We start from the raw sequence: 23794 nt of genomic DNA, 5'->3' as shown, positions 1-23794 counted from the left end.
TTGCAAACAACCATCTCCTACATTATATAAGATCTCACATACTAACAGTTATAACATTGTTCACTGGATTCAGATCTACTTCCTTGATAATTCAATCACTATTTCTCAAATAAACCTTTCAAAATGTTCAGTCACTGTCTTCACATGGGAAGAATTGCACTAATGTGGACAAGGCAACCATCCAAACTTGCAATCCTCTATCTGGAAAAACTAGATGATTATGATGCATGGTTTTTCTTCATCTGGGTTTAGGTGCCACCAATTTGAAAAATTGTATCACCTATGTTGTTTTTTTCTTCTTCAGATGGATCCTCAATAAATTTTTGAATCATGAGATCATTGAGAGAAGTATTGCAAGAGCAAGTTTTTTTTTTCCTTTTTTTTTTTAAAATAAATATTCATTTAATGAATATGAAGTTTTATGATCTAGCTATTTAAAATCTAAAATTCAGTGAGTACACCAGTACTTGTATGCTATAAGATGTTAGGGCCTTATTTGGTTTTTAATTTCTAATAGTCAATGCAAAGCATGACCATTAAGAGAAGAAACTATCATACCCACTAACAGTAAAACCATGCCATTCTCAATATCATTTCCCAATAATTATTCATAAGAAATGGATCATTCAGATTCTTATAATTAATTTACAGAAAGAAGAACATGAATCCACTTCATCAATACAAAGCTCAGACCCACACGTCTCTTTATTTAATGAGAAACCCAACAAACCCCCTAGACAGGTTTACAAAGAAACAACATATATAATATACTAGAGAAACACACTGGCTAGGAAACAGAGAATTTGGCTGCTAGAGACTGAACAGTGTATTTTTTTTTTTTTGGGAAAAAGGGAGACTGAATAGTTGAAGAGAACTCAAAAACTGGCGAAAGCATATGATGCAGTGAAGAGAAGGATGAAGAGCATATAAGAAGTCAATTTGATGGAACTGCCGTCTGATGTGCTCCCAGTAGTCGATGGACCTGTCTTAGATCCGCCTCCTGCACCATGCCAACACTTAAATTAATATTAAGTTGAAACAATAATGAAGGATCGAATCAGATAAAGTTTTGAAATAAGTAAGCGATTACAGTATCATATACCTGATGGAATGCTTGGCACAGCTGGCGTGGCCTTGGATTCTGGCTTTGCTGCCGGTGCGGCTGGTGTAGTCTTTGTGTCTGGCGCCCCAGCTGGAGATGCTGTTGGGGAAACAGCTGAAAGTTACGGAAGACAGACGATCAGAAATTTGACCAAGATCAATACTTGATATTATTATATGTTTTTCCATGTTAAAGAAAGAATATGATTGGTGGGTTGATTCTAAGCCATCTGAATTGCAGTGGAAGAGAATTTTATGGGGGGTGGATCACTTACTGTTGCACTCGCTGACAGGGGGAGTTTGGACATTGCAAGCATTGGGGAGAGTTAAAGCCTGAGTTTGGTTAATTTCAATCCCCAGTGATGAGGCACCACCATTAAGGACCTCGCACAGGCATCGGGGAGTAGATTTGACAACACTGGCAAGCTGAGAGCAGCAAGAGGAAGATGGGGTTGATGAATTCCCTGTAATGTAGTTCAGGCATGGTGACATGCTAACAATCACACTAGTGCAGCTTGAGGATTGGGCCACTGCTCCTGCCCAGAGCATGGCCACAAGGACAGCTACCAGAACCATCCCCATCTCTCTACCTGCCATTTGCAAGTGTTGGTAAATGTGTTAAAAGAACTAAGGGAGAGGAGATATGTAGAGCAGAGAGCTTTGATTGGATTTGAGTTAATTGGGAAGAAGAAGAGTAGAGATGGGTATATATTGAAACCATGGAGGAGATACGTGAAGAAGAGACGGATGCAGTGGGCAGTGGGTTTCAATTCATGGGTCGACGTCTGCCTATAAAAAATGGTTTCATTGGTCGCCCAACTTTTCCTACTTTCTAACGGTCTTTTTGGTATACCAACCATAGCTTATATTTATATTACGCTTACAGTGGGAGATATGGAGATATCCATTTTGGGAATTTAGAAGTGTCAGTTGACAATATAGAAATGCTCATATTTTCCGAATTTTCTAATGTTATGAGGCCAAGCCTGGCAATTGACCGCCGTGAAAGTTGGGGACAAAAAATGGGGGGGAGGGGGGGTCCTTGAAGTTTCTAAACTGAAAAACCTATTTGTTTGTGATACCGGAAAGACATTATATCCAAAAATTGAATAATAACCAATCTACCATAAACATCTTAACCAATCAGGTGGTATTTATCAAAATTCACAGATAGGTTTTGATTGATCAAAGCTTTTCTGGTACCATGTCTTTCCTATATAGATTTTCCCTAAAATAATTGAATAATAAAATTTTTAATGATATAATGGTCCACCCAACTTCAATTTCTGCCATGAAGAAGCTCACTGATCATATTATCCATAATATCTTATTCACTAAAAGACAAAACATTGAACTTTTCAGTTCAGCATCTTCAGCGGTTATCAAAAGGCCCTTAAAACATCCTCATTGATGGAGAGTTTTGTGTACGAGGATGGAGGAATCATACTGGCCACTGAACTGGTTCATCCAACACAAGAGGTCACCAAAATTAGCATCATAAGATGAATTTTAACCATCCCATCTTTCCGAGATGATCTATACTTACTACTACTAAGGGTGTGAAATTTTTCTTATTCATTAAAGTACCCCTACTTATGAATATAGTCCCTCTCTAATTATGAGGGGTGAAAGTGTAATTTAAACTACCATTACTTTTTGAGAAATCACCCTTGACACATAGGATGTTACGCCACCCCACAAAAATCAGAATTGCCTGAAAACCAGGGATTCACCAAAAGTGGTGATCCATAGATTTTCTACCGGTTTCCCAGAAATTTAACATAATCGGCCAACTAAATAGAAAAAAAAGAATCACTCATTCTTAAAATGCTGATGTGGATCCAATGTGGCACCGATTCTTAAAATATCGGCATCCATGCCAAACATTTCCTTAATTTCCCTTTATCTTGTAGTGGATTCTTGTAGATAAATATGCAGTTAGGATCGGTTTTATTTTTTTAATGGGTAAGTAGGATAATCCCGCCCCTCTAAACTTGAAAGTTGAAAGTCATTACAAGCTATTGGGCTCCAGATTGCAATATGAATACTGTGCCCCCTGAGGCCCAAACCCATGTAAGAAGCTGGACCACATAACGGCCCATTTCTTCGTGTCCAGGTATTTCTAATCCATATCCCGTTTTATATCTCTTTTTTACAGGTTGACTTGAAGACTTAATTTAATTCTTCCTACACTTTCTCACGAGATCCTTTATTTTTCGAAACTACTTATACAAAGGCAAGGCAAGAAAAAAAACCATGTCGTAATAAGTAAAACAGTTTTTGGCAAAGAAACAAGGTTTTGGAATTGAACCCGACGTGAATCGAACACGCAACCTTCTGATCTGGAGTCAGACGCGCTACCATTGCGCCACGGATCCGTTGTGATTACAATGTGTTTTCAACATACAAATTCACTAAGCTAAACAGCGAAAACCTTGAATAAATAATCTGTGCAGGCAGTAAATTGAATCTGCACCCGTGGATGCATTGGATGTGTGAATCCGCCAATCACAAGCGACTACGTTGACATTTCGAAAAAACACAAACTTTAACAGGTGTTTAGCCCTTGGTTGAATAAACCTGAATCAATCACCCGCAAAAAGAGAAAACTCAAAAAGCAGGGCTTCTTTTAAAGTTTAATCATTTGAACTCTCCCCTTCCTATCTCTTGTCTTCATCTCCTCCGAGCCCTAACTCGAGCATCTCGTTGGCCACTCACCACACAACGGGGTCCTTGACTATAGAACAACCACAAGAAATCTGGCATTCCAGCAAACAATTCATTTAAGCTATGTTTGGTTTGAAGGAAAAGGTAGAGAAAGGAAGGGAAATGTAAAAAAAAAATTTTTACAATTCTCTACATTTCCCTTTGTAAAGGTTTCCCTACATTTCCTTTCCTTTCTCTACCTTTTCCTTCAAACCAAACATAACCTTAATGGTTCTGTTCTGGTGGAGATGATCTAGAAGGGAATCGTTTTTTCGATGAAGTTCCTTCGTTTATAGGAGAGCTAAGGGATCTGAAGATGTTATCTTTTGGAAGAAATTTCTTCTCTGGCCAGATTCCGAACTCTTTCTCTAATTTGTATGAATTGAAAATACTGAATGTAAGGCAAAACAATCTGACTGGCAGTGTGCCGACAGAGCTAATGCAATTGAGCAATTTGACTACTTTGAATCTCAGTGGCAACATATTTAATAGTGAAATTCCTTTGAGTATAGGCAACTTACGAAGGTTTCTCAAAAAGGATACCTTCTAGCATTGGATGGAAGTCTGTTGGATCTTAGGACTCTAGATTTGAGTCGATAGAACCTCTTTGGTGAGTTGCCGCTCAAGCTTTCAGGTTTGCAAAATCTATAAATAATTGCACTGCAAGACAATGTATTATCTAGAGATGCATCGAAAGGTTTCAATAGCTTATTGGATTTAAGGTATTTGAACTTCACATCAAATGCTTTTTATGGGGGGATTCCAACAACATATGGCTTCCTCAAAGCATTGCTTATTCTCTCCTTATCAAACAATCACATTTTAGGCGCGATTCTAGTGTAACTTAGCAACTGCTCTGATCTGGAAATCCTTCAGTTTTGTTCAAATCGTTTGAGTGGCCAAATTCCAATTCATCTTTCTCATCTCTCTCACTTGGAGGAGATTGACTTGGGGCCGAACAATTTCTCGGGTGAAATATCGAAGGAAATACCCAAATGCTCTTCTCTAACTTCTCTGTTATTAGATGAAAATCAGCTGGTGGGTTCCATACCGGACTCACTATCTAACCATGCTAAACCTCTCCGTGAACCACTTGACTGGGATGATCCCAACAAATTTGACTCGCCTCTCTGGTTTAAAATACTTCAACGTGTCAAGGAACAACCTAGAGAGAGAGAGAGAGAGAGAGAGAGAGAGAGAGAGAGAGAGAGGTGTTGGGTTCCGGTTCAATGACCCTTTTGCATTTGCAATGAATAGAAATCTACACGGAAAGCAATTGGATGTAAAATGTGAGAATGTATCCAACAACAAGAAGAGGAGAAAGTGATGGGAAAGTTACACTATAGTAGTAGAAATGAATGTAAAACCAATCCTAGGACAATAAGAACCTTTTCCCCAAATTTGTGTGTCAAAATGGGTTTGCCAACAACAATAATAACAAATAAACAATTCAGCCAAGTAACAGAAAAACAGATAACAATCACCACACAACAATACACCAGAATTTTTACCTAAAAACCCCAAAATCGGGGAAAAACCACAGGACCTATGGTCCGTAAAAGTCTTCCACTAATTAAAAAATTAATGGGTACATAAGTCTTTTCTAGTTATAACTAGAGGCTTACAAATATCAATGAACTAATCCTTGACTCACAAGAACAGCATTAATATCACCAAATGCAAGGTGAATACGATACAAACAGAAGTTTAGATCTCACCAAGTTGTTGTAAATCTGAACTGAGAAATAAAAAAAGGAAGAAGAATCACCAAATCTGAACTGGAGTGGAATTCTTAACTCCAACACTTAATATCATCAAGAACGGGCTTGAAAGGCACCTCTGAACTTGATCTTAAATGGAATAAGAGGCGGATTTTTCTTCTTCTTCACAAAACTCAAAAGAACTATAAAAACCTTTGGGTTCTGAGTTTGTTTTTTTCTTCATTTTTCTCAGTCGGGTGGTTACGAACTTGATGCTAAAAACTGAAAGGTGGAAGCCTTTTTTTCTTCCACTATCCGGCTTCTGCTGGTTGTTGTTACAGTAGCCGGAGCTTGTCTTGCGACCTTATGTTTTTGCAGCTATGTGTTCAGTCTCTTGTGGTGGCGGAAGTGCCTCCAAGATAGGGAAGCTGGGGAAAAGAAGCACAACCCAGCACACGCAAGCAACAGACGGTGGCTACAGCAGTGGAGAGTACCTCTAGACGATTTGTCTCTCACCACCGGTGGCTTCATCGTTCACGGGGGCGCCGATGTGGAGTGAAGGCGCCATGAGTGAGCTGCGACTGTTGGAGGTGCTAAGGTTTGAAATGAGTATAGGGAGGGGGAGATCGAACTCGTGTGAAATGAAAATGAATAATTTTATCTTCTTGTATCCTATCGGATGCAGTCAATTGATGGCCAAACCCACGTTACCGTTACACAGAACGTGCTCAACCGACATGGCTAAATGTGATTGACGCGGACTCCATTGAATTAGCTCTTACACGGTTGGGTTTTGATCAGAGGTTTGGCAGGACAGGAGTGGTGTAATTGCATCTTGGAACCCACATAACTTGCCAGGTGGTAAATATCAGAAGATCAAGACCACCCATCATTGAATGGATCCCACCTAGCTAAGAGGAGTTCAAATCAGCCCCCCACAACGTTCCACAGCAGATCCCCGTTATGTATTGAGAACATCTCCCGATGATGACATCATTATTTTTGGAATTATCATTAAGAGATGTTCCTAATACACGACGGAAATGTGGTGTGAGACGTTGGGGGGGGGGGCAATTTTGTAGGGGGCTGATTTGGTGTCAGCTAAGAGAGGCACGTCTTGTAAACCTTGTAGCAAAAAAAAAAAAAGAAAAAAAAAAGATATTTCTAGACTGTCTGATTCTCATACACCATTTTCATAGTTCTCATAAAGTATTATTTTTTTTTAAATAGAAAATTTGATTGCTAACCCATCCCAATAATTTCCTTTGAAAAAATGAAAACCCACACTTTTTTATAATATTTTAAGCTGAATGTTGGTCCAATCAATCATCAAGATGGGATTCACCAAATGGTGGGTTTCTGAACATCCATAGGAAAGATGGCAAGTTGATCAAGTTATGGAGCCCAGATTTGTTAGTCTGTTACCAGTCCTGTTCTCCCTGATCCAAATCTTTTCTCGTGATCAGTAATTCAGTATTCCTTTTCTTCTCTTGAGCTGCACATACAGTGAAGAACTTAAAAGAACCGAAGATTTTGACCGGATTGTACACCTTTGTGTCTGGCTGTATATGGATGTGCATAAAGAAGGGACATCTCTCTCTCGACGGGGAAGAAGCTGCAGCAGCACCTCACGAGAGACAAACCTAGATCATAATCTCATTATGATCATAAAGAGATAAACTCAGATCATGTCCATTATTCAATTAGTTCCAGTTCTCTGCATGAGATATCCGGAGCTCTCTTCTTTGCGAACCAAAGAGTATTTTCTCATTCTTTTGTTAGAATATATATTAGAAATTTATGTTGTAATATTATAAAAGTAAGATTGTGAAAGGTTGTAAGATCTTATATTTAACACAAAGCAAATCCACCAAGAATACAAAATACTGATTCTTTCCACTGATACAAAATCCAAACAATCCAGGACTGGTCTACAAAAATGTATAACAGTGCCACACAACAAATTCAAAGAGAAAAGGAGAAAAGGAATGTGACGATATTGGGCACCTCATATTTGAGGAGAAATCAAAAACCAATGAAGGATGAAGCATAAGATGCAGTGATGAGGAGGAGGAGAGAGAAGGTCAATTTGTTGGAGCTTCCGTCAGATGTGTTTGCCCCTGTCGTTGGAACAGTCTTTGATCCGCCTCCTACACCATTTTAAGCCTACAGTTAGTATGAAATTCTAGAAGACCCAACCCAAAGATAAGAAATAAAAATCTTATACCTGCAGGAACGCTTGGCACTGCTGGTGTAGACTTGGAATCTGGTGCCCCAGCTGGAACTTCTGGTGTAGTCTCGGTATCTGGTGCTCCTGAAGGCCCTGCCGGAGAGGTCTCCGGTGTTCCTGCTGGAGATGCTGCAGGGGAAAGTGCTACCAAGGAACAGAACAGAGGGAAGATCAGAAAATTTCTATAAAGAGAAACTTTAGTGGATGAAATAAGAAGGATTTCCAAGATACGATAGCAATATTCTGAGTGAATGCAGATGGGTCTGGCTTCTTACCATTGCACTGGCTAACAGGGGGAGTTTGGATATTGCAAGCATTGGGCAGAGTCAGAGCCCGAGTCTGGTTGATGGAAATCCCCAGAGATGGCACACCACCACCATTGAGGACCTCGCAGAGGCACCGTGGCATAGACTGGACAACGGTGGCAAGCTGGGAGCAGCACGAGGAAGACGGAGTGGATGAATTTCCAGTAATGTAGTTGAGGCAAGGTGACATGCTAACGATCACACTTGTGCAACTGGAGGATTGGGCTGCTGCTCCTGCGCAGAGCATGGCCAGAAGCATTGCTACCAGACCCATCACTGTCCTTCCAGGTGCCATTGATGGTGCTCGATCGAAATGTGTTAAAGGAGATCTTAAGGTGGAGAGCTTGGATTGATTGGAAGGAGAAAGAGAGGAGCTGCTGTTTATATACGGCGGAGAAGAGGTGTAAACTGTGAAGACGACAAATGCAGTGATTAATAGATTGCATTGATGGCCAACTTCTCCTACTTCCTAACGAGTTCTTTGGTATACCAACTAACCAACCGCAACTGATTTTCATTCAAAGGCTAGGATTGATATCCAATAATTAGTTAGAACTATGAATACTAGCTAGTATAATCAAACTTACCACTTACAATAAAAAAGAATGTTATATTTTACCAAAGTTACTTGTTTGATTTAAATTTTTGAGACTAAGGTGGGGTTTGATAAATCTGAAATTGAAAAGTTGAAAACGATATTAAAAGTGTCTGAAAATTTGAAAAGAAGCATAAATGTTTTTTTACTTTACAAGGATCTAAATAGATAAGGTTGTTTGTTTTGTATCAAACCTTTGGTATTTGAAATTATCTGATTTTACTATTTTATCCCTAAAACAAACTATTTGATAATTTTGAGTTTAATTTGCACTATTTCATAAAATATAAATTATTAAATTAAAAAAATAATATTAAAAATATGAATAAATTCTAAAAAGTAGAAAAAACAGATTTATTAAAATAAGAATAAAATTGAAAAATACATATAAATTTATAAATTAAAAATAAATAATTAAAGGTTAAAACAATAATGAAAATAATAATAAATTCCATGAAGCAATGGAAAAATATTTAATAATTAGAAAATTAATATATTAAAACTAGTAAAATATCTAATAATTATCAAATATTAAAATAATTAATAATTAATACAAATAAAATTTATAAAAAATAAAAACTAACTTATTAAAATAAGAATAAAATTGGATAGTACGTATAAATTTATGAATTAAAAATAAATTATTAACAATTAAAATAATAATAAAAATAGTAATAAAGTCTATGAAGCAATTAAAAAATATTTAATAATTAGAAAATTAATATCTTAAAAACTATTAAAATATTTAATAACTAATAAAAATTAAAATAATTAATAACTAATTTTACATTAGTTGCAACAATGTTTTGTTTTACATTAGTTGTAGAAGCAAAGAATGGGGCGGAGATGACAATAGTGGTTGTGAGTGGAGAAGAGATGGAAAGAGAGAGAGTGAGAGAAGAATGGGATTTGAGAGATGATTTTCTTTTTGGTGAGTTCTCCATCATAGGGCTTCTTCGAGTTCTCCATTGCTATCTCCCTTCTCGTTCGATGGCAACAAATCGAATGGGCTTCTATCGGGTTTAAATAGGGATATAATATGCCATTATTAAAAGTATTGAGAATATTTTTAATAATGAGGATATTTTAGACTTTCGGTTACTGATGTAGTACGATCCGAGCACTCCTAGCTGACTGCTGACTGACTCCTTGTTGGCAACGTGCGGCACCTGAGAAGATGAAAGGAAGGATTCCCGGGGATTTACCCGGTGGGAATACTCCGATGCTTAACTTAGTATTGTGTACGGGAAGTAAAGAGAAAGACCAAGGCTAAGAGTGGAGGTCGCGCTTTATAACTATATTCGAGAGATTAGGGGTTGTTTTTCTAGAAGAAGTTTCTCCTTTGCCCTAAGGGCTTTTATAGGGGCGCTCTTGTGAGATCGGGCATAACCGCCACCGGGCCCCTACCACAGCCGTTACCTGTCAGGGCTGCACAGGTGGCCGTTGCGATGTACTCCTTGCCCGGGTGAGTGACACGTCTCCAAAATAACAGACACGCCTCCGCCTACTGAGAGACATGGGCGCAAACTGTCGAAAGGACAGGGACTGCGCCATCAGTTAGGGACGTGGCGCAGTTTGACTGGTACGGCTTGTTAAATAGAAGCTTCCTGAGGAATGCCTGTGCGACCCATTCACGAGCTACTTTGCAGCGAGCTTGGTATACTTCAGGAGTACCCTTAGTAGAATTGGTCTTTGGCATGACTTGTCTGTTTGGGAGCTCGGGTGAGCTGGTTTTCTTAGCTCGCAAGTTAAAGTTGCCTCGGAATATCCCTTTAGAGGTAGCTCGGGGCACCCAGAGCTCGCGTTGTGGCGAGCTCCTCCTTTAGCTCGCTACGATGTAGCGAGCTGCTTTATGGGCCCATTACTTAGTTGTACTGGGCCGCAATGCTGAGCTGTCGCTTACGCTGAGTCAGTGTCCACGTGTCGCCGTTTCATAGGTCGGGTAAAATCATCCTTCATCAATTGCCCCCCACTCCTCGGGCTAAGAGTATCGCCTTAGCGCGGGGAGTTTATGAAGCGCGATGGACTGATTTGACCGAAATTCAAACTTGATTGACTATCCCCATTAAATGCATTTGCGGGAATCAAGAGATCTTCTGACTTCTCTGACTTTTCAGATTCCGAAAACGTGCTGAGGTGGCCTTTAATTCCGAACGTCGTGCGGCTACGACTACCTTAATCGTGGAATGTGCCGCCAATCGCCTTCGGTTTTCAGAAGGCGTGTAGTCAGGGCGCCTGCGGACCATTGGATCTGCTTTGATCCGGGCCGTCAGTTTGAAAGGATGGGGACTATGGGCCCCTCTCGGGCCCTATCTTCTTCCACGCCATCTTGCTGTCTTTGGATTCTGAGGTCGTGTACTTCGCCTAGTCTACTTGAGTTCCTCAGTCTGCTCCATTCCGTCTACTTTGGTGAGTCCCAATCGCCGTCAGCCATGTCTGGGTACCCACGCCATACCTATCACAGGGGTGATAGCCAGGATGATGATGCTCCCTCGAGCTCAGGAGGAGCCTGAGAGCAGATCCCGGAGGCTCGGGAGGTATCCGGCGACATGGCGTCTACTTCTAGGGGGAGTGAGCCTGATACCTTTGGCCCTTCCTTAATGATAGCGGAGAGACTCAAGTCTCTGATCCACTACTTTCTCCTCCCTGGGGACCTAGTTTACAACCTCCTGATTGGCAACTTCCCCTGGGAGAATGGTTCCAATGACATAGTAATCTTTCAGGAATAGCTTGAGGCTGGCTTGCGTCTCCCCCTGCACCCTTTGATAGTGGAGGTGCTAAATCACTTCAACGTCACTATTGACCAGCTTCATCCCAACGCTGTTCGAAACATGGTTGGGACTATATCCCTGTGTCATGAGTACTGCCTTCCTTTGGACCTTGACATTTGTGTCTCTATCCTTTGTATAAAGAACGATGCTCCTGTAGTTCCTCCGGAGAGGCGCTTTTATTACCTCTCTCCCCGTCGCGGCTACAAGCTCTTGTACGAGCTTCCGAATAGGATTCCCACCTGGAAGCGGGACTACTTTGTGGTCCGTAACCCCAAGGGGTGGCCCTTTCCCACTGCTTGGAGGGGTGCCACCCAGGACCCCGGGGCCGAGCTGGACCTTGAGATTCGGAAAACGATGTTGTCCTGGGCATCAGTAGACTTCCTTTGCTCGAACTACTTGGCCGAGGAGAAGCTCGTGCAGGCAGGTTTGAGCCTGGTTAGGTCGCGTAGTGCCTTGTGACTATTGTGTACACATGTATTTTGTTTCTTGTTGGACTAATATCTTGTGGTCTTGTGGCAGCCATCATGTCTAGTGTCGACTCGCGCCGCCTTCTCTCGGGCAGCCAGAGACGCCAGGTGAAGAGGACGCACCCCGACTGGACCCCTCCTTCGGGAAGCACTGAGTTCGGGTCTGGCGAGCCAGTCCTACCCTCTCCTCCGCCCGAGGTTCCAATGCCCCCTCCTGAGGGGACTAGTGGGATTAACCCTGGGGGAAACGAGCTCCCTCAGTTGGGGGAGGCCCCCTTTAACCCCCTTCAGCCTCGTCCTTAACCCTGGTTCCCAGTGGGAAACTGGGAAGGGGTAAATGATTATCTGGTAGCTCGCCGGAGGAGTCGGAAGGCAATCAATAATCATGAGATCGCTGAGTGGGGAAACATGGAGCATGGGGATCTCTCCGTGTTCGCCTCTGCCCATTGCATGGTGGTAAGTGGCCTTTTTCCCTTTTTCTCTCTTGTTTTGCCCCTTTTCCGCTGTTTTCTGATCTTCCTTTTCGTCGATAGGTAAATTCCGCCATCCATGCCATGGCTCTCTAGATGTGCATCCATCGCGTCGACGCCCTCGACCAACGGGCTGCCAACCAGAAGCTCTAAGTCGAGCTCGACCGGATCCGGGGCGAGCTCCATCACACTCACAAGGGGAGCGAATCTTAGGAGCTGCTCGTCCACGACCAGGAGGCTCAAATCGCTCGGCTTACTGAAGTGAGCGCACGTTATAGGGAGGAATTGTCGAGGATGGCGGGGGAGAGGGAGCTCCTCAGGCAGCAGGTGTGGGACTTGGAGTCCACTCTTCTGAATCAGACCCAAAACTTTGATCAGATGGTGGAAGCTGAGCGAGAGAAAGCGGTTTGGGATTTTAAAGACTCCAGGAATTTCATGACCTCCAAGCGGAGTATGGTTCGGGTTCGTATCGCTCAGGGTTTAAGCTTTGCCGGTGGTTGGTTCGGAAGAAGTTCTTCGGGCTCAACCTCGACAGCATTACTATGGAAGGTCTGTCCCCTGAGACAGCAGACCAGGCGGATGAAGAGGAGCCTGACTTTCTAGAGGATGAGGAGGCGGATCCTTGAGGTGGCGTTTCTCTGGGCTTCTGTGGCTTATGGGTGCCGTAAACCCGGTCTTTCACAAGTTTTCAGTTGGGCGGTTGTGCCTTGTGATGATCAAACCTTTCCCAAGCTGTTTAGCTCGGTTACTACACTTGTTATATTCCTTTTCTGCTCTTTCTTCTCTTTTTTTTTTTTGACAATGAAAATTTCTTCCTTCTTCTGAGTATGATGAACTCCCTTTATTTTTGCTAAAGCGATCTCATCATTTGAGCTATTAAAGTTACATACCCGGAGTAGGGCTCTTCGGTAGGCGTTATCCCGATTTGTCACGTTTAAGGCCTCTGTGGTATATCGCGAAGTGATTATTACGTATGTCCGAACTAAGCATTGGTCGGTTATTCCATAGTTCGACCAACGTATCGAGGCGAGCTATGCTTTGTAGGGTTTGAACTCGAGCTGCTTACGCCTTTGATATTTCATACCTTGCCTTCGCCATTGAAGTGGTTGTCTTTCTTCACGCCGAGGTCTTTGTTAGCTCAGTGTTTTGGCCCTTGGGCTGAAGGAGTGGCTCATGGCCCACTCGCGGAGTTTGCCCATGCCATAGAGGTGGCTGGGTCCTGTTGTGCCGAGGTCATATTAGCTCGGTATTCTGGCCCTTAGGCTTTGGGAGGGGCTCGTGGCCCACTCTCGGAGTTTGCCCATGCCATAGAGGCGATTGGGTCCTCTTGTGGCCCTTAGGTATTGGGAGGGACCCGTAGTCTGCTCTTGGATTTCTCCCAGGCCGAAGTGGCAACTGGGGTCTGTTAGACAATTTATGTATGCCCTTAGCTTCAATCCGATTTGATGTACTTTTGTTATTTAGTGGAAATAAATAAAGTGCATATTTGATTCATGTTGTTTGGTTTAATTCTGTGTAAAACCCTAAAACTGGACATTTATAGAGATTCATGTTAGTTTTAAATGTTCACAGCCGTTGGATAAGTCTGGGGAGATTTATCCTGCCAAGGCTGATACTAGTGTGCCACCAAGTGTTGGGATGGCCTGTCTCAGCCACTAGGGTAAGACCCGAGGCACATGCAGTATGGGATTACTTGAATCCTTGAACCGGACCAGATTTCCAGTCTTGCCCTGGACCTTGGAGAAAGATGGGCAAAACTGGAAAGTTACACCTGACCCCTAGACTCGATTATGACACTTCACTAGGTGTTGGATCAGGCTGCCTTTGATATGCCAATCAGTGAGATCCTTAGCGGGGATCAAAACCTGGGTATGTTGGGGCAGTTTGAGAATTCATCTGAGTGGGTGATCATAGTGACAGAATCAACCACTTTGTTGGACAATGGGTAATGCTCGGGAATGCACTCTCTCTGATGGAAACCAAACTTCCGGCAGTTGATTTCAATCGTTGGAATTTTGTTTTGCAAAATTAATATATTTATATTTATATGTATGGTTTCAAAATGTTTGCAAATGGTTTTAATTCTCGGGATCCATGTGAGAAGAGAGTGCGGCACTGTTCCTTGCAGCCGAGGGAGAGGTCCTCTCTTATCGGGCAGTGCTTGATCATTAAGGGCTGAGAGGTTAAGTGTAAGACCATTTAGGATAATACCTGATGGGCTAATCTTGCACCTGCCCACAGTCCCTGGTTTTTATAAGATGGCTTGGCCCAGGGACCACTTAATGTAAGTGTTGGGCCCATAGGGTCCATATGATGGACTCAGGGGTTCATTGAGTTTTTCAGTGAATTCGGCTGGGCCTTGTATTAAAGGCTGGGCCGAACCCATGTGGCCGGTGTGTAGATCAATGCTTGGGTCCCACGCCATACAAAGAAGCCCAACTGGGCAGTAGATTGGAAAGTAATTAGACACTGAACACTTAATGGGCCAAAAAGCCCATTTCGAGGTGGGCTGATATGATCACCCATCCATGGGGCGAATTTGAGATTAAAGTTAGTAAAAGGATTGGGCCTTTAGCCTTATCCACTCTTGGAGACCAAATTCAAATTAGATTTGAATCTGGTAACCTCCTGATAAGATCAGGAGTAAGCTAACTTTATCTGCAGAAACGATTAAGATAATCCCCTATCCAAATACTGATTTGGATTGGGATAACTCCTCATCAGGAGGTTTCTTAATCAAGAAGAAAGGAGGAGAAACCCTAAGAGAGAGAAATCATCAGATTTCGAACCACCCTTTTGAAGAGATATAGGATATCTCCTGCTTTTTGAGATTGGATCTCATTCATACTCCAGAAAAGAAGAAGAAGCAGTTCAGCCTTTTCGTTTTTGGAGTTCTCCTCCTGCCGCCGCCATCTGCCTTTGCAAGATTAGATCTTTGCAGAAAAAGAAAGTCAAGAAATCTGTTCTTGACATCAGTCTTGCAAGAAAGACTGAAAAAGATTCAGTGTTTAGTACTTCCAGAGGATTCTTGTGAAGGATCCAGTGTGTAGGACGCACCCTGCTGGTTCTGTTCCATCCACAGCTGTGTCATCTTCAGCAGGAATGGATCTTGGAGCATTCTTTGGGCATGAACACCAACTTTGGGAGATAGTGCTTCTCCGGATCAGGTATATTCCTCCCATTTGTCTTTTGGTACAGATCTGGTTTGATTATGGTTCAAGTAGGATCCTTGAATATTGTATTCTAAATTTAGGGAATATGATTCCCAGTTGGGAGAAGGTAGGAAAATTTTTGAAATTCGCCCACCCATTCCGCAACCTTTATGGCGTCCATTAGATGGATCCTACCATTCTTTCAGGGTCTTCTTGTGCCGAGGTCATGTTAGCTCGGTATTCTAGCCCTTAGGCTTTGGGAGTGGCTCGTGGCCCGCTCTTGGAGTTTGCCCATGCCATAGAGGTGACTGGGTCCTTTTGTGGCCCTCAGGCTTAGGGAGGGACCCGTAGTCCGCTCCTGGATTTCTCCCAGGCCAAAGTGGCAACTGGGGTCTTCTTGTGCCGAGGTCATGTTAGCTCGGTATTCAGGCCCTTAGGCTTTGGGAGTGGCTCGTGGCCCACTCTCGGAGTTTGCCCATGCCATAGAGTTAACTGGGTCCTCTTGTGGCCCTCAGGCTTAGGGAGGGACCCGTAGTCCGCTCCTGGATTTCTCTCAGGCCGAAGTGGCAAATGGGGTCTTCTTGTGCCGAGGTCATGTTAGCTCGGCATTCTGGCTCTTAGGCTTTGGGAGTGGCTCGTGGCCTACTAGATTCTTATAGATAATACTGCCTCAGGTTGACAATATTCCATGCTCAAGGTACTTGTTTACCTTCAAGGGTCTCGAGCTCGTATGTTCCTTCCCCGAGCACTCGTTTCACTCGGTAAGGACCTTCCCAGTTGGACCCGAGCTTGCCAGCGCCGAGCTCAGGCACCATAACTTTACGAAGGGCCAGGTCGCCAACGCGGAGGTTTTACTTCTTGACCTTGGCGTTATAGTACCGAGCTACTCTCTGCTGGTAGGCTGCGGTCCTAATGTACGCGAGGTCCCTTACTTCGTCGAGTAGGTCGAGGTTGGTAAGTATCTCTTCTTTGTTTCTTTGATCACTGTACGCTTCTAGGCGCAACGTAGGTACTTCGATCTATGCGGGGATCATTGCTTCGGTGCTGTAGGTGAGATTGAAGGGTGTTTCTCCCGTGGCGGTCTTCTCCGTGGTCCGGTAGGCCCATAGGACACTGGGTAGTTCATCTGCCCACAATCCTTTAGCTCGGTCCAGCCGTGCCTTTAGTCCGCGGAGGGTGGCTCTGTTCGTGACTTCTACCTGACCGTTTGCTTGAGGGTGCGCGACTGAAGTAAAATTCTGTTGGATCCCCATGTCTCGGCACCTGTCTTGAAATTTGATGTCCTCGAACTGCTTGCCGTTGTCGGAGGTCAATACCGGAGGTAATCCGAAGCGACACACGATGTTCTTCCAAAAGAAGTTTTGGATAGTTCGGGCTGTGATCGTCATGAGGGGCTCGACTTCTACCCACTTGGTAAAATAGTCCACTGCCACTACTAAGAACTTTCTTCCACCCGTTGCTGGCAGGAATGACCCGAGAAGATCGATGCCCCACTGTGCAAAGGGCCACGGGCTAGTGAGATACTTGAGGTCGGCAGCGGGTTGGTGGTGAATATTGGCATGTCTTTGGCTTTTGTCACATTTTCTGACAAGCTCAATGGCGTCTGCCTTCATTGTTGGCCAATAATACCCTTGTCGGAGTGCCTTTTGGGTGAGGGCCCTACCCCCCAAATGCCCACCGCATAGACCCTCATGGGTGTCGTGGAGTACGAGCTTGGCTTCAGTGGGTCGCAAGCAACGTAAGTAGGGGAGTATGTAAGATCTCCGGTATAGTTGTTCGTCTATCATGACATATTTGGTTGCCTGGTGTTGCACCCTTCTAGCTGCATTGCGGTCTGCGGGGAGGGTCCCCTGTAACAAGAAGCTCGTGAGCTGGTCAATCCAGTTCGGCTCTGCTTGAATGACGGGAGCGACCTCCTCTGCCCCCCCCCCCCCCCCCCCCCCGAGAATGCTAGGCCGAGACAGGTCCTCTATGTACACGGTTCTCATGGTGATGTCACTGGTGCTGGCTAACCTGGACAGGGCGTCAGCCTCGGCGTTCTCTGACCTAGGGATTTGTCTGATAAAGTGTAACTAGAAGTTGAGCAGGGCCTCTCTGACTTTGGCTAAGTAGGCGATCATGGTTGGCTCGCGAGCTTCGTACTCGCCGATGACCTGGTTGACCGCAAGTTGGGAGTCGCTGCAGATAACGGTGTGCTTGACTTTTACTTCTCTGGCTAGAGCTAGTCCAGCTATCAACGCCTCGTACTCCGCTTCATTGTTAGATGCCGCGAACTTGAAGCGTAGCGCGTACTCTAGTTTCGTGCCACTTGGGTCGTGCAGAACTATTTTGGCTCCGCTGCCCTGCTAGTTTGAGGAGCCATCTACGTGAAGGATCCAGGGCTCCTCATCCCAGCTCGGTCTTGGCCGAACTAGGAGAGATGCCACACTAGTTACTACCTCACGGGGCTTGGACTCGACCGACCTGGGAGCTTCGGGCTCACCTGAATTGGGAGCCTCGTGCTCAACCGGCCTGGGGGCTTCAGAGCCGAATGTGCACTCGGTGATGAAATCTGCCAAGGCTTGAGCCTTAATGGCAGTTTGCGGCTTGTACTAGAGATCGTACTCGCTGAGCTCAATGGCCTACTTCGTCAACCAACCAGAGACCTCAGGCTTAAGTAAGACTTGCCTCAAAGGTTTGTCAGTGAGAATGATAACAGTGTGAGCATGGAAGTACAGGTAGAGCTTTTGAGCTGCAATTATCAGTGCGTACGCTAGCTTTTCTATCTCCGTGTATCTCGTCTCTGCTCCCTGCAATACTTTACTAACATAATAGATGGGTCGTTGGACCCGATCTACTTCCTTTATTAGTACCGAACTGACCACTTTGTCGCTCGCCGAGAGGTACATTTCTAAAACGTCGCCCTCCTCGGGCCGGGTTAAGATCGGCACACTAGCGAGGTATTTCTTGAGCTCATCAAACGCGAGCTAACATTCTTGGGTCCACTTGAACCCTTTGCTCTTGATTGCTTTAAAGAACGGCAAACAGCGGTCCGCCGATTTAGACATGAAGCGGCTCAGGGCGGATATGTGGCCATTCAACCTCTGAAGCTCCTTCAACTTACGGGGTGGTCTCATGTCTAAGATGGCCTTAACCTTATCCAGGTTGGCTTCAATGCCGCGCCGGTTAACGATGTATCCTAGGAATTTACCCGATGTTACACCGAACACACACTTGTTTGGATTCAATCTCATATTAAACTTACGCAAAATTTCAAAAACAACATGCAAGTCTTGTATTAATTCATGTGAGAATTGGGTATTTACGAGCCTTTGAAAGGTTGCCCCTGCGTTTTTCAAACCGAATGGCATAACCTTGTAACAGTACAGGCCAAATTCAGTGATGAAGGCAGTCTTTTCTTCATCCACCGGGTCCATCTTGATTTGGTTATAGCCCGAATAGGCGTTCAAGAAACTTAGCAACTCATGCCCTGAGGTCGCGTCCACCAGACGGTCGATTCTAGGGAGCGGGAAGCAGTCTTTCGGGCAAGTCCGGTTCAAGTCGGTGTAGTCGACGCACATGCGCCACTTGCCGTTGGCCTTCTTTACCAGGACGGGGTTGGCTACCCAGCTCGGGTAGTTGACTTCTCTTATGAAGTTCGCTGCGAGGAGCTTCTCGACCTCCTCGTCGACTGCTTTCCACCGTTCCGGGACTAGGTTGCGTTTCTTCTGTCTAACGGGCCTAACTACAGGATCAGTGTTCAGCTTTGGCTCAATTAGGAAGGAGTACAAATACAAAAATGTAGATTGCATATCCTTGTATTTTGTATGTATTTGTACTGTACACATCATGGTTTTGAATACTGGACTAGATAGGATGGTCGAACTGATTGACCTGGGAATTAGTTAGGTAACCGACTCCATTTCACCCTAAAACCACTCTTGGGCTAAAAATCGTTGATTTGGTTAGTGACCCGTTGACTCAGGTGGTTGAACCATTGACCCAGATAGTGGTTTTTTGCCATTATTATATTTTATATATTTTTTATTTTTTTAAATTAGAATGAACCATTCATTCGAACTGAAAACTGGTGACCAAAACAGTTCCATGTCTAATCCAGTTTTTAAAACCTTGGTACATATTTGTATTTGTATTCTTTCAAAAGTAGGGGCAGGTTCGGGGTGGGAATCATATTTCCTGTCCTTGACTCCGATCGATTCTGATATAAATCCCTGTCATCAACCCCAACCCCATTAGGGATAAAATTTTTTCTCTATCTCCGATCCCTAATGGTGATGGGTTCCCCCTAGGAGTTGAATCCCCAAATTTGTTTATTTAGCAATATTTAAAAAAAATAAACCACCCATAAGCAATGTTTGGTCATTAAAATCCAAAAAAGCCCAAATTTACTGCGTTTGAGCAAAAAAAAATGGATTTCTATTAAATATTTTTTAGTAGCATTTTTCAAAGCAGCTTAGTCAAAGCAACTAAATCAAAAGCTTCAGCCCTCACAAATGGGTCATCAATTTCAGCTTGCTTGGAATGAGCCAGAACGAAGTGGGCTTTATTTACTTTAAATTAGGTTCATTTATATTCGGCAACCCAGTGCACCCTCACCAATGTGGGGTCTGGGGAGGGACATATGTACCCAACCTTACCCCTGTACATACAGAGAGCTGTTTCCAAAATTTCAATGCTAGTCTGGTTACAATGGAGCAACCCAACCAATGCGTCAAGGTCCACCCTCTTACTAACCATTTTTTAATATTTATATATATATATATATGTATATATGTTTTGGGGTTCAGGCTGTGTTTCTGAATTCGGGCTTCATCTATGCTTAAAGAGTTGAGTTAAAAGAGCAGAGTGAAGTCTGAGTGCTGCTATTAGTTTTGCCACGTGGATTATGGTATGGGGGTTAGGGGCTTTTGGTCTGAATCTTGCTTATCAAACAGAGATAAAGAGAACCCCATGGGGCTTTTAAGGCACCAACCATGTGGTCCATGTCTCTTCACGTATTTGAAGCTTTTGATTCACCTCAAATCTAACGAGGAGCAACTTTTCCATTAAATATTTCATCTGAAGACAAAACCATACTAAGATTCAGTATCAGCGACTCTTAATATTAATTATATAAAATATTAGAGAAGTTCTCTAAATTAATAACTGCCCGTACAAATCCTACAGAGTAATTAATTGTTTAAGTGCCAAAAGTAGTTAATTGGTACTCCCAGTTCCAGTCTTCCAGATGTGAACTCCCAATCTTTATGTACAAACAATCAATAGATTATCTTTGTTGAAATTAAACTGAAGCAATCATTCCCCACACTGGTCTCCAAATTAACCACTTATGAAACAGGAATACATAACATAACAAAAGAAACAAATTTAAGAATGAATACAAAGCTGGAAGAATTTCCACTGAGAGCTCAAAAGCTGTTGAAGGTTGAAACATATGATGCAGAGAAGAGAAGAACGAAGAGCAGAGAGAAGGTGAGTTTGGTAGAACTTCCATCTGACGTGTTCCCATTTGTTGATGGAACAGTCTTAGATCCGGCTCCTGCACCATGTTCACATTCGCACATTAAGTTCTAATAATATATGGGAAAGCCAGAAACCATCAACTTCTGAAATGAGACGAGTATATAGTACTTTTAGCATACCTGAAGGAACGCTTGGCACTGCTGGTGTAGCCTTGGACTCTGGCTTTGCGTCTGGGGTTGCTGGGGTGGTCTTGGTGTCTGGGGTCCCCGCTGGAGATGCTGTTGGGGAAACGGCTGCCGTTTGCAAAAGAAATAAGATGAGAGGTTTGCCAACTGGCAAGAGAACTGTATTTAACAGTTTAGGTTACATGGGCAAAATGAACCCCAAGCAGTACTTACTGTTGCATTGGCTGACAGGCGGAGTCTGAACACTGCAAGAATTAGGGAGTGCTAGGGCCCTAGTTTGGTTGATTTGGATCCCCAGTGATGAAGCACCACCATTGAGGACCTCGCACAGGCACCTTGGTGTAGATTTGACAACGCTGGCGAGCTGAGAGCAGCAGGAGGAAGATGGGGTTGATGAGTTGCCTGTGATATAGTTCAGGCACGGTGACATGCTGACAATCACACTTGTGCAGCTTGACGACTGGGCCGCTGCCCCTCCCAAGAGCATGGCTACAAGGGCTGGTATTAGAACCAGAGCAATCCCCATTCCTCTGGCTGCCATTTGAACTGAAAAAGCTGGTAATATGTTAAGCAAATATGGAGCTGGAGAAAGCTTTGATTCGATCTGGGTTGGAAGGATGCAGGAGGGAGCCATGGTTTTATAGAGGGAGGGAGGGAGGTCAAGAACACTAGAACGTAGAGACAAACTAATGCAGTGGCTGACCAACTTTTCCTACTCTGTAACGGGTTCTTTGGTACACCAACCAAAACTTAAATCTATCATTTTATATTCAAAATGCCAGGCTTGGAAGTAGAAATTATTTAAATAATGTACATAATTGGACTTTCTATTTAAAGGAAATTAAGAAAGGAAACTCTGGGACGTTTGGATCCATTCGTATTTTAATTTTACCAACCAAAACTTGTAGCTGCTGCTACATCTTTCTTAAGCAGCAACTGATAGATTGATGCTGTAGTAGTTAAATTAGTTGTAATGGGTCCCCGATCTCACATGCAGTTGTCACGGCGGGCATTTTGATATTTGGAAATAAATGAGGGAATCTCTGTTTCTTCTTCTCTCTTTTGTTGAATGGAACCAAATCTGGGAATCGATGACAATGCTGATTCATGAAGAAGGAATCTTCCATGACCTAACAGAAGGTGCTTAAGCCCAGGTTGGACTGTATGGTTGAAAGTCAGCTTGGACAGTCAACCAGCCTCGCCTAAGAAGTAAGAACAGTCACTCTTTCAAAGAGATAAATAGTTCAGACTAATCACCTTTTTTACCAGTAAAAACTGTTGGATGATGGTGCCAAATATGCATCCTTCCCTTTTTCCTTTTTGAGTTTGCTACAATATATTAAAAAAGTTAATTCCAAGAAACCATGGCCAAATTAAAAGCTATATGATATTTAGTCTTTTTAAGATCAAGATCACCATTTCCAAATGAATAACATGTTGGGATGCAAGTGTAAAATCCTACATTGGAAAAAGATAAGAATACAAAGGATTTATATATAAAAAGGATCGGTCCACAAGTTAATGATTTAAGCTTTGGGGGTAAAAGTGGTGTCCAACTGCATAAAAGAATTAAATCTGTTAGTGCTGCTAGATGATTCCAGGTCTGCCATGATATCAAGTATAAAGGCATAAATTGAACCGGATACATAAATATCATGAATAGGATTTGTATTATTCTAAAACACAAGGGTATCTATAAAGTTTTCTTATTTTAATTTGGGCTCTGTTAGTTTGTTTTCTCTAGTATCTTTTGTTTGAGTTTGCTGATTGGATTTCTCCCCCTAATGCAGGAGTTCTGTATAGGGGCTTAATTGGAGTAAATTCAATGCGAATTAGGTCATATCTGAATTTGAATTTGAATTTATATCGAACAGATTCTTATAAGGGCCAACCAAATTCAAAATTGACTGGATATTTGGATATTTAAATTTGACCATTAATTCAACAAATCTCAATCACATCTAACTGATTTTTTACCATTAGATAAAGAAATAGCCTGTAATATAGTTTTATTAGAGATAAATAAAGCATATTTAGGACATCTTGTATGTGTATGAGTGTAACCAGTTCGGATATTTATCAAATTGAAACAGGTCATATTTGAATTTGATTTGATAAACAAAATGGTATGGGTTTCATATCTGACTTTGATGGGATTACTATATTTGATTTGATTATGTTGAATCTTGAAGATGAAATTAGGTTTTCTTTACACCCTTAATTCTATATAGACTCCTCTTCTTTGGCTTAATGTTGTATATTTGCTTATTGAAAATAAAACAATTATTGAAGATGGTCTTTCACAAACAATGAAAGAAAAAATGTAGCCCAATTGGCTCAACTGCCTACATAGAAAAAGCTTTTCTTTAGCAACTTCTGGCTGAAACTTAATCCATATTAATGGAAGGTGGAGAAAGGAATACGTAGGTCCCCTTTGGGCATTCAATCATGTTCTAGTCCTGGCCTTCTGAGTTGTTTTCTCAATTATTTGTTCTTATACGGTCATTACCTTCATATTATCTTTTAATAACTAAAATTTCTAAACTTTCATGATTCATATTTTTTTTTTATACAAAATTTTGAAGGATGCCATCTAAAAAAAATTTCTAAATTTCTATATGTTAAGTATAATCCTCATAAATTGTTAGT

General features: G+C 42.6%; 3 protein-coding genes and 1 non-coding gene across 4 annotated transcripts; all 4 read right to left on the bottom strand.

The window, feature by feature from the left end:
• Positions 1-562: 562 nt before the first annotated feature.
• On the bottom strand, positions 563-1807 carry LOC104598628 (non-specific lipid transfer protein GPI-anchored 5-like). Its single transcript, XM_010260794.3, has 3 exons — positions 1377-1807; positions 1103-1216; positions 563-1000 (listed from the first exon to the last, which is right to left on the bottom strand). The coding sequence occupies exons 1-3, from the start codon at positions 1696-1698 to the stop codon at positions 876-878; spliced, it is 561 nt and encodes a 186-aa protein (XP_010259096.1). The 5' UTR covers positions 1699-1807; the 3' UTR covers positions 563-875.
• A 1600-nt stretch (positions 1808-3407) lies between these two features.
• On the bottom strand, positions 3408-3479 carry TRNAW-CCA (transfer RNA tryptophan (anticodon CCA)). The gene has a single exon. It is a non-coding gene; the product is annotated as a tRNA-Trp (tRNA).
• A 3856-nt stretch (positions 3480-7335) lies between these two features.
• LOC104598630 (non-specific lipid transfer protein GPI-anchored 5-like) lies at positions 7336-8409 on the bottom strand. Its single transcript, XM_010260795.3, has 3 exons — positions 8013-8409; positions 7735-7881; positions 7336-7657 (listed from the first exon to the last, which is right to left on the bottom strand). Exons 1-3 carry the CDS (start codon positions 8335-8337, stop codon positions 7533-7535), a joined length of 597 nt encoding a protein of 198 aa, XP_010259097.1. The 5' UTR covers positions 8338-8409; the 3' UTR covers positions 7336-7532.
• A 12169-nt stretch (positions 8410-20578) lies between these two features.
• Positions 20579-21794, bottom strand: LOC104598631 (non-specific lipid transfer protein GPI-anchored 26). Its single transcript, XM_010260796.3, has 3 exons — positions 21359-21794; positions 21140-21253; positions 20579-21036 (listed from the first exon to the last, which is right to left on the bottom strand). The coding sequence occupies exons 1-3, from the start codon at positions 21777-21779 to the stop codon at positions 20906-20908; spliced, it is 666 nt and encodes a 221-aa protein (XP_010259098.1). The 5' UTR covers positions 21780-21794; the 3' UTR covers positions 20579-20905.
• Positions 21795-23794: the final 2000 nt, after the last annotated feature.

Source organism: Nelumbo nucifera, chromosome 6 (genome assembly GCF_055504915.1).
Source record: "Nelumbo nucifera cultivar China Antique chromosome 6, China Antique-T2T, whole genome shotgun sequence".
Taxonomy (NCBI): Eukaryota; Viridiplantae; Streptophyta; class Magnoliopsida; order Proteales; family Nelumbonaceae; genus Nelumbo; species Nelumbo nucifera.
The sequence above is the reverse complement of the archived record's forward strand: the minus strand, read 5'-3'. Positions and strand labels throughout refer to the sequence as shown.